At 38.2% G+C, this 19,502-nt stretch overlaps 1 protein-coding gene and 1 pseudogene across 1 annotated transcript; both read right to left on the bottom strand.

Annotated features, from left to right (window-relative positions):
• Positions 1-3,719: 3,719 nt before the first annotated feature.
• Positions 3,720-10,482, bottom strand: LOC132121820 (pre-mRNA splicing regulator USH1G-like). Its single transcript, XM_059531574.1, has 4 exons — positions 10,153-10,482; positions 6,143-6,593; positions 4,971-5,540; positions 3,720-4,113 (listed from the first exon to the last, which is right to left on the bottom strand). Exons 1-4 carry the CDS (start codon positions 10,314-10,316, stop codon positions 3,829-3,831), a joined length of 1,470 nt encoding a protein of 489 aa, XP_059387557.1. The 5' UTR covers positions 10,317-10,482; the 3' UTR covers positions 3,720-3,828.
• LOC132122550 (protein HID1-like) lies at positions 10,421-17,287 on the bottom strand (annotated as a pseudogene).
• Between the last annotated feature and the right edge of the window lie 2,215 nt (positions 17,288-19,502).

Genomic DNA, 19,502 nt, shown 5'->3' with positions numbered 1-19,502 from the left:
TTATTCTATCGTCCAAAACCTGAACCTACAGTCACAAGAGAAATTTCTGAATTTTAGATTTTCAAAAAACGTAATTTTGTATTATTTATAAGCTTGTTTCCTCAAGGGGACCGAAAAATGTCACACACACACACACACACGCACACACACACACACACACACACACACACACACACACACACACACACACACACAAATGAATTTCAAAACCACTAAAATGTAAAACCGTTTTACATTAACAACAAATTTTTGTGAATTAATTCCACAAAAATTAATTTTGCATCCAACTGAACAATTTTACACAAAAATACATAAATCGAACACATTTCTGTATAAGACCATAAATATATAGCCTTTATAAAATAAATAAATAAAATGACATAATAATTGCACAATTTACACAGGAATTCAGCAATTTCTGTAGACAAGTAATAATAAAAAAACGTCAAACCACAAAATCAACAATTTATGCAAGAATAGTTCAATTCAGCAGAAAAAAGTTGCAAAATTCATAAAATCATTTAACAAAAATCTAAACACTGTACTATTACCTATATAAATTATTCAAGGGTTTAGGATACAATTTGCACATGCATTTTGTTGAAGAAACAAACCAACAAAAACTATCAAAACAAAATCATGCAACAAATTGTGTAGAGGTTATTTACGCAAAAATCTGTACATTTTGATCTTTCTTGTTCCTAAAATTATCCTTTTGATCCACATGCAGGTCACATGAGGAGTCTTGTATCACAAGAACAACACAGTAAATCTCTCTCTCTATCTCTCTCTCTCACACACACACACACACACACACACACACACACACACACACACACACACACACACACACACACACACACAGCTACAGAATATATTTACTCTCTCTAATCTACTGTCTCGCCCATGTATTCATTCTGTCTCTTTTAATCTACTTGGCAGAAGACAAAAGAAAAGTCGCAGCAAAAGAAAAAAAGGCAGGAAGTACATTCCAATACTATATAATACACAGAATGCAGACTATTTCAAATAAAAGAAACATCAAATAAAGGCCAGTAATAATGACCAGTTTATTTAATCAACTTTTTAAAAAAACTATCCACAGTTTGTCACTGAAAACATTGGCATTTGGCTACCCTGAAAATGAGTCTTGGGTCATATTTTACCTTCAAATCAAAAGTAAATATCCATTTTTAAAAATCGAATCGTTTTTTTTTTCTCATTTGATTTTTGTGTGAAATATGACATGACATAGTCAGGGACATTCGTCAAATATAAAGACAATATTTAGAGTTTCATGCAAGACTACAAAAGAAGAGAGGAAAGAGCACAGAATGGAAAACAAAACAATGTGCTTTATGAAACATAATACAAAACAAAAAAAACACATAAGCAGAATACATTTCTTATGAATAATTAAGAGTGGATTTATGAATGATTTACAAAGAAATGTCTGGATTTAAAAAAAAAATTATACAATTTACAAAAGAAAATTTTAAGTTTCATGTTTGACAATGACTTACACAAGAATGGTTTTACAAAATATTTACAGAAAAATTTCTGAACAAATGAGGACCAATCTGAGCTAAGAGCCAGTTAAAGACACAGAAGCATATAAACTTGTATCCAGACAGGTACTGAACACACATATGTGTCATGTAAGAAGGGCTAGCCGTGTGTAGTTGAACTGTGTGGAGATGGAGTGTGATGGATGGACAGATTAAATAACAAGCGTTATATCAGCTTTCAGCATGTCAGCCTCTAAAACCTGCAGCACACCCATAAATGAGCAGACAGCAGAGGAACACGGCTCCAGAACAAACATCTCACCCACTGAGTGAGAAGCTTTGACCGCAGTCGATCAACAGAATCATACATCAGTAAAACTGTACAAACATCAGGTGGCCAATAAAGGGATTTCACACACCCAAACTCCAACCACCTCTCAGCTGGAGTCCGTTATTACAGCATACAATCATCAGAATTCCAAAGATGAAAACTGCTAATCACCTACATAACTTTTTATACAATTGAAATGACTTTTGGCTGGACATTGATGCTGTCCAAAGCATATGTACAACTAAACACAAAAATTAGACAATGCTTGCACTTACAGTAAGCGATGGGCTAAGTTTGGACACATCTGTCCTTAATGTATGATCTTACAGACTTTTTGATCTAAACGATTCCACTTAAATGCTTGAAATTACAGTCATACAAATTGTGAATTTATTGACCATGTTAATTCTCCACCACTCTACATAAAATTAATAAAAAAGAGAATTAGAGCAATCTGGGATACTAAAGCGCTGATACATCGATTTTTGCTCCAATTATAAATATTTCAATTATCAAGATGTAATAACAAAGGCTTTGTCTCTTAGTCTGAATTGTTAGAGTTGAAAATCATTGCAAAACTGAAAATGCTAATTATCACTGCAAATTTTAGCCCTAAAAGACTGCATCAATATGCGAGGCAATAATTCACAGGGTGTAGCAGGAACCACAATATCTTTAATGAACCTCTATATGGTAAATAGCAGGTTAAAATGTGTGAAAATTTTACCTCCAAACTGCATGTGCATTCATAATCAGCATATAGACTTTATTTTCCAAGTAGAACTTAAAGGCTGGCTAGAGAGTGAGGTGTACCATAGAAGAGCTGTATTTTCCCTCCCAACCACAAGGAGGCAGGCATTTCACTCACTTATGCACAGACACACAATGGCTCTGCTCCAGATGCAGGTATAGGAAGCATTTAAAAAATGTGAACTGCACTGTGAATCCTGTTTTTCTACCACAATTTCATGCATTTCAAAGCGAACCAGGATATTTTATTAGCAAAACAAACAGGCTGGGACTTAATTTTGTCAATCTGGTATTGATGAGATGAGTGTTGCATTCCAGAGTGCAGTCAAAATGAATGAGTGTTTTATGAAGCTATTTGGCTATGATTAACATTATTCAATCGCCTGCAGCAGAAAAGCAAAGTCATTCCACAGGAAAAGCAAGTTACTGTATGGTAGATTAGCGAACACATTGTCTCTATCTAAGTGTTTTCCTCAATAAATCCCTAATTTGCTGCTTATTTTTTATAGTAAAGTAGTTGTTGTTGTAGTCGTTATCTTTAGCTATTGGGTTGGGTGGATTAAGTGATTTAGAATATGGTCATGCATCAGTATGTGCTTTATAAGTGCTATTTAATAGCCAATATGTTAATAAGCAACTAGTTATTAGTAAATAGTGTCAAAACTAGTGAATAGTGTTTCCTAATCTAAAGTGTTACCATATTTTGCTTAAAAAACACAAAGCCAAATATATATTTTTTTCTCTTTGGAATAACAAAAACATAACTTGCCCATTAAATGTAGATGAAATTGTTATAATGTGAATGTACCTCAAAACTGGTGATGAACATTTACAAATCCAGGTCAACTGAGGCTTTGTAGATTTGGGTAAGTGACTTTAAACAGTAGGCAGCATAATTATCTTGTAGCAAATACTACATTGTTTTGCAAAATATTCACAGAGAAAGCAATCTAAGAATGCAACAATCTCAAAGTAAACAAATAGTTCAAAGATGGTAGTCAAGATGAGAGAATTAACATGGGGGAGAAATGCATGGGAGACTTGTTCATGCCAAATCTCAGATATATTTTTTTTTTGTATTTTTATGTATTTTGTAGCGTGTTGAGTTGCTGCCTATGTAGACACTTAAGAGGATACAGTTCAACTAGTTTAAGGATGCTACTTAAAAAAAACTGCTCATGCAGGCAACAAGAAAGTACACTAGATTTTGGAGCAGAGTTAATAACAGACATACACACTTTACAGTACAGTGTCCTGCATGCCATCAGCTTCGTCCAGAACATTGTTGCGTCTGCTGCATGCATCAAGTAGTTTTTTACGAGGGCCAAGTGGAATGTGGATGCTAATAAGGTCCTGTTCAGAGCACAACAGCAACGATTCCAGGTCCATCTGCTCTCGATGAAAGATGGAGAGGAAGTCACTTAGGCCCTGAGATGCCAGGAACACTTCTAAAGGAGCCGAAGATGGCTGAAGCTCGTCATCCTCCTCCTCCAAGCCCAGTTCTCCTTCCTCCCAAGGCAAATCCTACAGGATGTTGCCACATAAGAACAATCAATATAATTATCACAAAGCCCCTCTTCCAGATGTAGATGCAGTGCCTTCTCATAAACTGATTAGATCAACAGATTGACACTTACTGATTCAGATTACCACATTTCTATCATGACAACTCTCCGAAGATTTTAGCATGGTAATGGATATGAAATTGTTAATGTATTCGGTCTTGGCAGATCTGCTACACTGCTGCAGCTGAATTGCTGCTGCTGTTGGTTATTACAGTAGTTGTAGATTACTGGTGCTCCAGGAAATTGCTACTGCCGATGCATACATCACTACGGTGCTGTGCACAAATAGCACATAAAATATCCTGTAGCAGATCTGTACAGGTGGAGCTGGGGAAGGTGGAGGGTTTCAGAGGAACTCTGAAAGTGCACTGCAAAATGCTCAAGTAAATGCTAATCAGCCATTTAAATATAAAGCAGTGTAGTGCAGGGATGGGCAACTACAGTCCTAGATAACCACCATTGTCCTGTAGAGTTCAGCTCTATCCCAAATTAAACACAACTGCCTATAAATTTCCAGTAATCCTGAAGACTTTTCTTTGTTAAATTGGGGATGAAGCTAAACTCAGCAGGTCAGTTATCCTCCGGGACCAGAGTTGCCTATCCTTTGTGTGTTGCAAGTTCAAGACAAGAATCTACTTCAGGGGTAGCCAACCCTTCTCCTTGATTGCCATCCTGGAGATTGTAGCCCCAACTCGAATTAAACACACCTGAACGGGCTAATCAAGGTTTTCCGGATGAGTTATGAGTGATAATAAGTGTTGCTGTAGGGATTAACTGGAGCAAATTTGTATGGTATCTGGTGATTCTTGTTTGTACCTGCAAGTTCTTCTCATGAAGACTCAATGAGCTGCCAATGCTGACTTCATCAAGACTAGGTGATTGGATATGCAATCTTCCCCGTAAGCGGACATTTGGGACCTGTCCCACTGGTTCACTCCCTACTACACTGCCCTCATTCTGTCCCATTCGGAACAGCCCATCAGTCACATAATTTCGACGGAATACCATAGTACCGAGTCCTGGGCGGTTGAACAAAGAGTCTCTACCCGAGTCTGTACTTATTTCTGAGTATGCAGCCTCATACAGACCCGGGTCACTGAGTGCCCTTGACACAGTGTCTACCTCATCATCATCATCGTCTAGCCTGATGTCCTGTTTACCAGAAAACATGTTGCGGATGTTAAGCCGAGGGCTGGACTGCTGGTGTCGGTCGACATATGTTCCCTGCTTCAAGAACATGACGTCATTGCCCAGCTGAAGACCAGAGAGCGAGCGAATGCTCCTTCGCCCGTCTTCGGAAATCTTGAAAGTTCCGTCGCCTTGCTTTTTCTTCTCAAGTCGCTGCTGAATCTTGGTCCTGCCTCTTGTTGTGGACTGAAGCGTTACCTTTAAAAGGAAGTTCATAATGGTCATATTCTTTGTAATATTTCACACTGTATACTAACTTTGCCTAATAAACATTTAGGCACGCGATTTGAAGACTGACTACTCTTAGTGAACTAGCATGCACTGATGTCCACAGATGCATTATGCTACTCTAATTAAGAAGTATGGTCTTCATTTAGCAAATGCTTTCTAAAGCAATATCCCAGGCTTTAAACAAGAGAATAATGGTGATAAATCATGTGGGGACTGAACCTTTGGGATATATATTGAAAATGCAGACTGTGAGCCAGGCTAGTGTCTTATTGGAAACATGCTACACTCTTATTCGGGGTTCTCCAGTCCTGGAGGGCCAATGTCCTTCAACCTACCCAAACACACTAGCCTAGAAGTTTCTAGTGATCTTGAATTTCTAGAACTTGATTAGCCGGTTTCAAGTGTTTGATTAAGACTTGAGGCCCTCCAGGAAAAGGTTTTGTAACAAGGCTTTATAACTTGCTCATCTATATTGACCTAATGATTAAGTCCAAGAATTAAAGGTTTTATGATGAGTTTTTCTGGTTCTATGACTTTTTAGTACACTATATGTTGTTCAGGTACAGTACCTGTGAGTATGTCATGTTGGAGTCGAGGGTGTTGAACTGAGGGATCCTTCGACTCAGGGTGCTGCTGAAACTGCTGTAACTCATTGTATCTGACATGTCCATTGCAGCACTCTCTCTCAAGAAATGCTTCGCCATGCGTTCGTGATGCTTGCGTTGAAGCTTTTCACAGTTCTTAATGCGTTTCTCTGCATTACGGAAGGCGCGTTCCTTCAGTTTGCTCACCAGTTTGGGGTTGATGGTAGTCTGCTTTGCGTTGATAGTGTCCAGATATCGCACACAGTCCATCCGGCTCCTAGAGGCCGCCATGTCCAGTGGCGTGTGGTAGTCATTGTCCAAGCACCACACATTGGCACCAAATGACACCAGAAAGGACAGACAGTTGAGATGGCCATTAGCTGCTGCCAGGTGAAGAGGAGTGTTTCCCCAAATATCACATTTATCTGGATCTCCTCTGTGGACCAACAAAAGAACAGCAGATCTTTACATTTAACTCTATAGTTTACATAGTTGGTCGATGGATATGGGTTTGTGAGTGACTGATACTGATACAGTAATGATACTTAGAAAGCAGGGTGGCTGATGGCCAATATATAATACAATTTAATGATAAGTACAAAATATTTATGCACAATGGTTGTCTGATTCTCTCAAGATGGCCAAATATTGCTTTATTAATTGGCCAAGCCAATACACTAATCAGTTCCCAGGGAAAACATAGGGGGTGTGAATACATGTGTATGTGCACATGTGCATGTCGGTGCATGAGTGGATGTCTTCACATTCTGTTGTGTGACAAGGTGTTGATCTGAAAACGTAACATGATGCTTGGATGCATGAGCATGGATGCATGAGCTCCACTTACTCACTGTAACACACATGTACACACACTATGCACACACTGCCTTTGTGACTCACCTCTCAGAGTCATTAAAAACCAAGTAATGTATTCATCATCTGCTGCTGCTGAGGTATGAATGGCAACCACCCATTAGCAAGGACCAGCAGAAATGATGTGAAGTTTTATGGGACAATGTTGGATAACAAGATTAAAATACTACAGTAAGCAAAACGTGAAAGCCTGAGGTTTATAATGGTGCTGACATTCATGTTACCAAAATGCCAACAGCCAAGGAAACCGGCAGGCGGAAGAGGAATAGCCCTAATTCATTATGTTGACCTTTCACTGTCAACATTAACATCATTCTGTCCGTCTGGCCATGTGTAAAATCCCTCTCCATGAACGTGCATGTGGCCCTGAACTGTATTTAAAAAGCATTGTTTGAGCAATTTTCATTCTTGGATGGCACTACATGCCTCTCCTCTCCAGCCATCTGACTCCATTAATAAATCTAATGCCCATGTTTCATAATCCATAACCAACTCCTGATGGATAAAATCAAGCAGCTGCCATACATTTTTCTTGCTAAATGTTTTGTTTTACTCAGAAAATGGATGAAAAAAATAAAATGTGTCAAGTTAAACATGATTTATCAAAGTAAAAATCAGTTCCATAGAATGATGTGAAAGTATATGGAAAGGCAAAAACATTGTCAATTCCATGGGATCAACCCATGACATCTAAATAAAATAAAAATCAAAGTGATCCTCTGTCCTAGACACATACTTTGTGAAATGCTGAGTTGTTATGACGCAAACCGCAGTCGTTTCTCTTTGTGAATGAGTTTTCAGTAACAGATCTGGATCATTTGGAGGTCTGGAGTAACTGATGCAGAACACTAATTAGAGAACAGTGAGGGTGTCCACAGAGCAGAACAATTAGCTTCTGTTATTAACCTGGTCATGAGATAAGAGCCAAGTTATTTAGATCTAATTACCTAATGACAATTAAACACCACTGCTCTCTCCTAAAGCCAGCTATAAAAAAAAGAATAGAAAACTGTGACAATTATTCACTTTCCATCATGTTTCAAATACACAAGATGATATTTCCAATGAAATACAGAAGGGTATGTTTTTGAAGGAACTTGTTCTATATGTAAAATTAAAACAGCAGCATATGATTTTTGAAAAACGTGAACATTTACAACATTTGGTTAACTAGATTGAGCTGAATGCTTTAGATATTTGTGGCATAACAGATTATTACAGCATGCTTTTATCTGCAACCCTTCTGCATGCAGAGTTCTTAATTTATAATTGAATATAGACCTAGTACTTTTAAGCATAACAGTAGTGACACTGGAAAGAAAACTATCATCGTTCTCTCATGTGACCTTTATTTTAATTAGCCCAGGACAGTAAATATGCAAATAAAACAGTCCAGATATCCATCAGTGAGAGCGACTGGGTGGAGGGCTGAATTATCTCAGTGGAGATGTGATCTGATACAGGAGAACACAGAACTGCCATCCTGTTAATGAAACTGCATATGCCAAAACATAACCAGACCTGAGAGCATTATATATTATATTAATTGTTTTAAAAATGTAGAAACTCTGACATGCTTCAAGTAGAACAAAATAGAAAAGGTGTTTTACAGACTAATGCAATAAAGAAGTACATATGGACATATGAAGTGTGCAATATATGCATCACAAATCTTCTCTGAAAAATACTGCAATGCTGAGGGTCTCAGAGACCCCATGCATTAAACAAACAAATACAAATCGCAGTTTAAACAAACAGAAAAGGATGTGAAAAAGCCCATTTCAGCACCAGGTGTTCTGGTGTTCAGGGCTCACGCAGAGAGAGGCGTCTCAAAACACTTTTTTAACACTGAATTTTTTTTGCTCTTGTACCGACAAAAACATACAGAATTTGCCAAAATACCCGTCTTGGAAAGTATGTTCGAAAAAACTGTCGGTTATGTCTTAAGTGAAAGTAAACAGTTAAGAAAAATATCGGATGTGTATTATATTGGATGCTTCATCGTCTCTTAAAGTGACCGCGCCTAATTTAGCTACTAGCTGCTGTAATATTAATCCAAGAAAATATATATATATATATTTTAAGTTTTAATAGTAGGTGCAGGAGACTATAATTAATTTAGGTAAGAGAGTATAGCAAAATAAAGCGAGCTGTGACATATTATACCCAAAAAAATCTTCATACATTGGAGTACTAGTGAAATTGATAGAAAAAAAAAATGGGACCAAAAATTATTCAGACACTTTGACCTCACCATGTTTTGCTTACGTGTTTTTTTTTCTTGAATTGCTAATGCAACCTTTTCACACCACAGACTGATAAAATTAAGCATTGCTTGGTAATTGTTCAACAAAGTATTGATTGTGCAAATATTGTCATACTAACAGTTGTCTGAAGTTTTGGTTGATTTTAATCCATTACATATCTTTCTATCAAAGTTATCTGACATTATCAAGATGAATTTGTTCTGACAGTTCAACTCTGAGTTCTTGTCATATTTTATTACCATTTTATAAACTAGAGCAAATAAACTGTGATAATGATATGTTGAAGGTGTCTGAATACATTTAATTTAATTTTTACAGTGAAGACTATGCAGTGCTATTTTATATTTAATTATTTGTTTTCTGTACCTGGACACCTACAAACATGAAACAACTTAAACATTGAGCAATTAGCACAAATAAATAAATAGAATGAACATATAAATGAAACAATTTCAAACAGGGCCCACTGGGACAGCCTGCACCCACTGTCTGGGTCAAAACTATCGATCTTTGTTTTATTTCTTTTGACCCCCCCCCCTGTAAATATATCAGAACTTATTTTTTTATTAGTAATATGCATTGCTAAGAACTTCATTTGAACAATTTTAAAGACGATTTTCTCAATATTTTTTTTGTACCCTCAGATTCCAGATTTTTAAATAGTTGCATCTCAGACACATATCGTCCTATCCTAACAAACCATAAATCAATGGAAATCTTATTTATTCAGCTTTCATATGATGTATTAATTAAAAAACCTGACCCTTATGATGAAAAACGCAATAAAAAGAAAATATATGCATGAATAATTATTTTAAATATATATTGCTCATGAATAATGAATGAATCACTCACCCTCGCGCCACCAGCAGTCTGAGCGCGTCCAGGTTGCCGTGGTGCGCGGCCCAGAGCGTCGGCGTCATCCCATCCTCATCCGGCGCGTTCAGATCTTTGCGCGTCGCGTCTTTCAGCAGGTGCAGGTGACCGTCTCGAGCCGCCCGGTGGTATTTGTCGTTCATGGCGGCGGTGGCGGCTGAGCCCTCTTATCCCGGCTCACGTACGCTCATTTGGAGTGATTTCACGTGCGCTCCTGGCGTCTCCACTCGAGGGACTGCAAGCACGCTCACGCGGTTGCTATGGGAGGAGCCCCAGACTGACCACGCCCATTTTCGGTCAGCGCACATCTGACAGATGAGAACTCTGTGACACATGCAGGTATAATCACACTCTGATACAAGTACATTATTATAATGATAAAGATTGATGCAGGGTTTGATGCAACGATTTGACGCGAATGGCAATTATATTTAGATAAATATAAAATAGATAATTTATATTTTATCCAGCCTTTAAACTTCTATTATTCTCATTTGAGGCGTTTTACATTCTTCTCCCTGTAGCTAAGAAACTGAATGCACAAACATTAAACTAATCCAGTCTAAACAGAGCCAAACCCTTCTGTGACCTCAGCATAACCTCATCCCAGCACATCTGATCAAATACTCGGTCATGCTGTTAGTCATGGGAAGCCTGGACATGTCATTCTCACTTCTAAGACTATTAAAGGTCTATTGAAAGTGCATGCTATTTTAACTTCATTAACTTTAATCAAAATGTTATAATTGTTGTAAATTGAGGATGACTGTTGCAAATCACTTATTTCTCCATTTCCTCTGTTCTAAGTGCAAACATAACTAGAAACATTTTTTTAAATCATCGTTTAATGTATCAATCAATGTATGATACATTAAACAAATTAAATATCCGGTTTTATTCAGAGACAAAATATTGCCTATTCAGGTTATGCAGCATTTCATGTTGATTTTAACAGGTTTCTGACATATTGTCATTATCTTGGATACAAAAAGTAGACAAATTGGCTTTCAAGAGTTTTTTATTATCTATACACCCACCACACAGAACACTACTAAAGTAAAAATAACTTTATATAATATATATATAATACACACACACACACACACACACACACATCTCACTGCTCAGTGCTCACGAGGTCAGAGACCTGAGGGTCATGTTTCCATCCTCACGGATTTGGATTAACTCAAAAGAAAATGAAGCATAATGTATCAGAAATAACAAGTATTTCACTGAGCATTTTAAATTAATTCATTAATATATTTACAACAAAAAAGAAGGTCAGAAAAACAACCTTAGACTTCACCGAATTTACTTTTTAGAGAGAAAGCTTAAATTTTAATAAAATCTTTGTGAACGTGTCGGTGACTTACGGTGAGTGTAGTTCCCACATTGTGAGTGAGTGCAGGACTCACCGCATGTAGATGAACCCCCCCACATGTATGTGTGGAACCACAGAGCCGTGCCCTCACTGGCCTGGCACTTGGGGATGAGGATGGGACGAGGAACCGGCAGCAAACCAACCAGAGTCCCGTGCTGCAGAAACGTCAGGATCTCAGACTCATCGGTCAAACCTCTACAAGAACCACAAGAGCATCCACACTCGGTCAGCTCAAAAGTGTAATACACATGCTTTAAGGTTCAAAACCACACCAAAAATCAGAGATTAAAATTAAATTAAAACCTGTAAACCTGAAATCTGTTAAAACCAACATGACAGAATGTTGCATGATTTCTAATAATGCAACATCTCTGAAAGAAACTGGATATTTAATGAAAAAGAAAATTAAAATCAACCACTGTAACAATGGGCAATACATTTGTTATAGTATTTATTAATCTTTGTTAACATCAGTAAATAAAAGCAATTATTAATTGTTAGCTAAGGTCCACTAAATTATCTTACCAGATATAATGTTTTCTGATTGACTTACTGTATTTGTAAATGGTGAAATTAGCATCAACTAAGAGTAATAAATGCTTCAGAAGTATAATAAGACTTTGTTTATGTTAGTTAACACAGTTAATGAAACTAATGTTAACAAATGGGATGTTTATGTAAAGTGTTCCTGATGAACTCTTTCAGTGTGTGAATGATGTTGTATGTGTGTGTCTCACTTGTCAATGCAGATTTTCTCCACCTGAGGCACCAGAACCTGCAGGAGTCTCATTATAGTCTGCAGAGGGAGTTTACTCTTCCAGGAGAGGACCTGAAAGAGAGCATGCAAAGATTAGATGCCTTTTTTTCTGAAAAAAATAAAAAAATAAAAAATAAATAAATCCTCACAAATATTGTAGTGTTTATGAGGTCCTCACAAACTTTAGTTTGAAATTGAAGGGTTTCATGACTGACCCAGTCTGGAGTACGAGCCCAGTCCGATGAAGACGACACGTGTTTCGGACTTCCATCACAATCCTCTATTTCAGACTTCTAAGGAATTAAAAAAAGATTTTTTTTTTTAACTGATATGGACAGAACAAAGTAAGACAGATTAAATGTCAGGGTCATCAGTGCTGCAGTACCTGCCCATCCTCACCTGTGACTCGTGTCTCAGAGCTGTGATCTGATTGGCTGTGGGTTGAGTCACTTTGCTGCAGTAACAGTGTTGCTCCATCCTCAGAAACTTGTGATGTTTCTGTTAGTTTATCAATGCCTACAACATAAACCAACAATTTATATATTTTTAATGCAATATGTTTTTAACGTCAGCAGCAAGGCCATTTTTATGGAGAGAACACTGTGAATAATAAAGGCCATACAATAAAAAAATTAAACATTGACAAAATCTAAAATCCATTTAGGTGATACTTTCAAATAATACATCAGTTAAGCATCTCAGAATAAAAACATTTATAGAGAATTTTAATAAGCCGACAAACTGAGTATTACATTTCCAATACCGCAACAATTTGTTTGCATGCAAAGTTGGAAATTAAAAATCAGAATATTGCGTATTTCCAAATAAAACCATTTCCAGCCCATGTGTTCAAGAGCATAAAATCACGACTTCCTGGAAAACTACTACGTTCGTAATGACTAAAACTGGGGAAGCCACTGTGACTGTTTTTCTAAAAAAACACTGTTCCTCAAAATGTGCAGATGGAATACTGTAACAAACACTGTAATGCTGTCTTGTGTTTGGAAAAGCAATCATGTGACAGTTCTGGGAAGGTAATTATAGCAAATAATTTTCATGACAAACATTTAAGAATGACTAAAACAATATTAGAGATGTTTAGTTCAGGTATGATCTGTTAAAGTCACAAGTTTTTTTGTTGCACCTCAAATAATTTATTCAGTAAATGCATTTTCACTGTAGTTTATGCACATATTTTCTTTTGGATAAAGAAATCATCTGCCTCAATTGCATGCATACGTTTTTTTTTAATGCACATTTAATGATTTTATGCACTGGATACATTTCCATCCAGCTTTTTAGCACATGTCTCAAAACTTGCATTAACATGTAGATGCAAACAGCTACTGGACTGTATAATAGTCAACATACTGAGGTGGAATAGTGCAAGTGTGTATGCTGAAGTGGGTTACGTACGTGCTTTTCTTCTGCAGGGCTTTCTAGTGAGAAGCTGACGTCTGTAGGCAGGTTGGCCAGCTGGTGAAAGAGGTTGTATTTGCGAATGATGCTGTACACCAGGTTTAAGTTACCTGATTTTCAGAGACAGGTGAATGCAAATGCTTATAAAAATGACAATAAACAACTGAGTTGCAAAGACCAAAGTTGTAGGATTGTATACCAAGGTTCGCCACAGAAATCATGTTTTAGGGTAAAATGATTTGTGTTCAAATAAACAGACTTTTGCTGCGACATATTTTATTAGTAATTTAAATGAAAAACTGTCAGTGGTGACTGTATTTACAGAAGTGATGAAGCTTCCAAAGCAACTTACCATTCAACTGGTACTGGATGATGTTGTTAAAAACGTCAAGCAAAAAGAAAACCAGGTGATGGTCAACAAGTGAGAAGAACAGGAACCACGCGGTTGAGAAAACTTCCAGCAGGTGTAGTAGTTTGTCAGCTGCTACCATAGACAGACTTTTCAGGTAAGGAGACACTGAAAAAACAGAACTAATTCATCAGTAAGTGAAAACAATCTCTCAAAACATATTTACTTTTTAACCTTGCTAACCATTGACTATAATAGTAAGCAGACAGTCATATAGGGGCTGCAGTTGCTGATGTCCACTGGTGATGATTTTATGGAAAACCTGTCAATCAAAAAAAACAAAAACATTTTAATGCTCATGCAAATGTTATTAGCTTATATTTCCGGGAATGCATGAACTGAAAAGATGCAATGTAAGTTGCTTTGGATAAAAGCATCTGCTAAGTGCATAAATCCAAATAAGCATTAAGGATGCATGTTTAACCAAACTGTGGTGCACAAAGTTTTAATATGCAGCTTTGTGAGTATGATTGGAGAGCTTTGGAAAATTGGAATACTTAATATTTTGGTTCTGTTCTTTACAAAATACAAAAAAGACATGCAATATTGCACTCAAGTCATATGGACTACATTTACTGCAATTTTATTTCATTTTGTTCTTGGCTTTTAAAATCTCCAACATCTTCAATAATATGTGAAAAAAGTCACATGAATGTATCCGTGTTCATCTCACCAGTATCAGCCGGTCAGAATGAGTCCCAGCAAACACGGAAATATCCATTGGCACTTGCACACCACATCCACTTCATAATAAAACACCATTGGACAATAAACTGAATTAAGATGAGAAAAGTACAGAAAAATAATTTGAAAATATGAAAAAGGTATCTCAAAGTACAGTAAAATATATGGTGGAATCTCTTTTGTATGTGTAATAGGGAATGCATCAGATACTCACACTGATTGGCACAAACGTCACTGAGATAGAATAGAATTGGGACCAGAATATCCAGCACATCAATGCTCTTCAACACGTAGAACAGGAACTTCTCAAATTCAGAGATGAAGAAACATCATGGCATGCACATTTTTTTCCAACCAATTACATAAGGATGGTATACAATGATTTTATTTCAGATTAAAACAAAAATCAACAATAAATCCAACCAAATAAAACAACACAAGGTGAGTTGAGACCACTTTGCATTGTGGGACAATGACAGTGTTCCTACTAACGTATTCCACACATACAGAAAATTCACATACTATACATAACATACAAATTTCATACACATGCTAGTATCCCATCTGATTGGAAATCCTCAAAGAACTCGGCCTAGGTAAGGTGCTATCAAAGTTCTTACAGTAACGTTAATAGAACATAAGTTCAATGTCATATGGCCTTTATAATGTTCACAAAACATCAGCAAAAAAATTGCCTCACATTTTTAAACCATTTTAAGAAATTTATATTTTTTATAACTTAATGGAAATGGAATAAAAATGTCCAAATAACATTTTTTAAATTCAAAACATTCCGTTTTTTTTTTCAACATTTATATTATATTATCAACATTTATATTATTATACATTTTTATAATTTAATGGAAACAACGTTTGAATAACATTTTTGAAACATTAGTAATACTTTTTTTTTTTTTACAGTTTCAGAGAACATTCAGAAATAACGTTTTCATAACTTAATACAAGAAAAACATCATGTATTTTTGTTAGCGTTGCGTGTCCTGCAGTTGTGTTCTTGTTGTAGTCAGCAGAGCAGGGGCCTCATGTACAAAGACTTGCGTTGAATTCATACTAAAACATTGCTTACGGTCAAAGCTGTAAATGTGCGTACGCACAAAAAAAATCAGATGTATTAATCTCTGCGTACGAAGCATTCCACATACATTTTCTTTGTACATCCCAGTTAACGCGAAATTGAGCGCACATGCACGAGCACAACCCCACACCCTGTCTCCTACCTCAATTAAATTAATTTAAATATGGTAATTAGTCTAATTTGGCAAAAGAAACCTGCTATAACATGGCTAAAGCAAGCAAGAAACGAAATTTCACTGAAAATGAATTAGAGGTCCTACTAACAGAGGTAGAAACAAGAAAAAATATTTTATTTGGAACTTTGTCCTCTGGAATTAATAATAAAAGAAAGAAAAAAGAGTGGGAGAGTTTGTCTGATGCCGTCAACGTGGTGGGATCTGAGAGTCGCACCGTAAATGAACTGAAGAAGAAATGGTCTGACATAAAGGTGGAAGTTAAGCGGAGAACTGCTGCGCACCGGTTCGATGCCTTGCTCAAGGGCACCTAAGTCGTGGTATTGAAGGTGGAGAGAGAACTGTACATGCACTCCCCCCACCCACAATTCCTGCCGGCCCGGGACTCAAACCCACAACCTTTCGATTGGGAGTCCGACTCTCTAACCATTAGGCCACGACTTCCCCACGACTTCCCCACAACAGCAGAAAGGTCCACTGGCACGCACTCAGAGTCCGCACCACCCGAGCAGCCAGAGCCCATTCAGTCCAGCGTCTCCGGTGTCTCTAGTGCTCCCCCCAGTGCTGAACCCCGTCCATCTGGTCGCGTCTTGACTCATGCTGTTCTGGAGTCACAGCAACAAATTGTTAGGGCCATTGAAGAAATGAACAGTCACTTAAAAAATGTCACTGACCTAATTACAGAAATAAGCCATTCATTAAAAGAATTGGTCAAAAAATAAACTTTTTGTCTGAGTACCATTTATATTGTCGCAATTACACATTGACGGGCCTGAATGGCTTGTTGATTGTGCTGCACATATACTGGTCCTGGGTCAGGGTCATCTAGCGGTGCCCCCACCTCACCAAGGTGTATGCCATGCCTGTGCGCAACATTGTGCAGCACTCCACAGGCCAGTATGATGCGGCAAACCTTGTCAGGGCGGTTTAACAGCATCCCCCCGGTCCTGTCAAGGCATCGCCACCGACTTTTCAGCTGCCCAATCGCCCGCTCCACAACTGACCGAGTGCGAGAATGGGCATCATTGTATCTGCGCTCTCGGTCAGTTTGTGGGTTGGTGAGGGGGGTTAACAGCCACGTCTTTAGTGGATAACCACTGTCTCCTGATGGGCAGTTGAATAATTACACACACAAACATTAAACTTTTAGATAGAACCATACATTTAAATGCATAACTTACCAAGTAGCCACCCATCGCGCACCCTGCCAGCTTGGAGTCTCATCCCAACCATGCTGTTTGTGAGGATAAATTAATCATGGGTTGACCCAGGCCACCTTGCCACAATATTTGTTAGGCGCATTTTTGCATCACATATAATCTGCACATTTATTGAATGAAAATGTTTCCGATTCACATATGCAAATTCTTCAGATGGCGCCTTTATAGCAATATGTGTGCAGTCGATCGCTCCGATTACATTATGAAAACCGGCTATCGCTGCAAATTGCGCTTTAATGTTTGGCTGGTCACCTGCATCGTATGGGAACGTTATGTACCGGGTAGACAAGCGGATGATCCCGTCCCATACAGCTGGCATTGCACGGCTCAAACACGACTGGCTTATACCTGAGCGGTCTGCTAGTTCTCTTTGGAAAGAACCAGTTGCCAGGAAACCAAGTATAGTAAGCACCTGTAAAGGAACGGGTAATGTGTGGCTCCTCACTGTCTCTCTTTCCAAATTCGGACCCAACTCAGCGCAGAGCTCCAAGAGTATAGCCCTTGGAAATCTGAAACGGCCGATAAGCCAGTCATCATCGTGGGCCAGAAAATCATTGTGGTCCCTAAAAACTCGTTCTCTCCGGATTCGTCCATTGAAAATGTCCTCTAATAAAGCCAACACTGCCGTTGCTAGACGGGTTGTAGGCTATCAATTTGCACATGCTTTATATATGTTACTTAATTGCATAATTAATAGAATATTTTAATAAGACTCGTGTGACAATAATATGTCAAATAATTTATCAATTACAAATTATAAGCAATCTGACAGCTGGTGGTGCGATAGAACAATTCGTAGTGTAATGTTTGCCACTTCACTTTATTGCCTCTATGAGTTGCCAACGGACAAAAATCACGACAAATGTACGTACGCCAGGCATGAAGTTTACGTGGAGGAACGCACATTCTTACGTTAATTTCACTGTTAGTACATCTGACCGTGAACGTGAAAGCTGGCGTACGCCGTGTTTTTGTGCGTACGCAGTGTTGATACATGAGGCCCCAGGTGTCTGTGTTGGAGCTCAGGTTCCAGAGCTCTTGCTCCAGTGAAACCATCAGAGTTTGAAGTACCAGCTCTGCTAGAACCCCACGCTGGTCAGAGAACATCAGGTGATTGTACGGGACCCGACAGGATCATACGACATACCAAGTTAAGAAGAGAGGTGAAGAACAGCAGGGCATTTCTGACAGACAAAGAGATGACTTTAATGGCTGCATCAACAACAACTGATAACAAATGAGCGTAAATATGTCTCCTGTTTTCTCTTGAGCAAAAGAACGAGACCCAGGGGTTGAGTGTGAGTGTGTTAGATGGAGACTGGTACATTTCTTCTGAGAAACATATCAATAAAAGCTTCAACAACTCTGCCCTGAGAGTGAGTGAGAGAGAGAGAGAGAGAGAGAGAGAGAGAGAGAAAGAGAGAGATAGAGAAAATACTTAATATGTGTAATCATCAAGGAGGATGCAATAAACGGGTCAAAAATGAGAACAAAGACATTCATAAACGAATCCGAAAAAAAAAGTATCATGGTCTTCGCAAAAGTATGAAGCAGCACAACTGTTTTCAATACTGATAATAATCAGAAATGTTTCTTGAGCAGCAAATCATCATATTAGAATGATTTCTGAAGATCATGTGACACAAGATTGGAGGAATGATGCTGAATGATGCGTCGAGAATGTTTGGGGAAACGCGTCCAGCGTAACGTCTCTGAATAATGTGTATAATTAGTCCAAAGGAAGGGCGAGACATCATAGGCGGGTGACGTCAGAGACCAGGAAGCATAAAGCATGAGTGGCGAAGCCGGAAATCAGCCTTAAAGGATGAAGCAAGCGCCAGCCAGAGATGCCGGAAGTGTGGCACTGCGACGCAGCGTCTTGTTCCTTCGAGGAACCAGGGTTACATACGTAACCTTAGACGTTCCTCTTCAGGAACTCTAGCTGCGTCGAGAACGTTTGGGGAACGAGAATGCCCACGCCGCCAGACTTTCAAATCTCTGCCTAGTGTGGAAGAGCACAGCTAAAGCAAGAGAAGGAGCCTGACAGAATTCGGGGACAACCCGTCCAATGGCCAAGCTTCAGAAGGAGTGAGTCTTGACCCCCAGGAGAGGGGAGATCAAAGGACTCGAGGCTTAGGATAACATCCTGATCACCGCTTAGCATAAGCTTCTTCTGGCCGGAGGCCTCAGC

Source organism: Carassius carassius, chromosome 40, assembly GCF_963082965.1.
Source record: "Carassius carassius chromosome 40, fCarCar2.1, whole genome shotgun sequence".
In the NCBI taxonomy this organism is placed as follows: domain Eukaryota; kingdom Metazoa; phylum Chordata; class Actinopteri; order Cypriniformes; family Cyprinidae; genus Carassius; species Carassius carassius.
The sequence above is the reverse complement of the archived record's forward strand: the minus strand, read 5'-3'. Positions and strand labels throughout refer to the sequence as shown.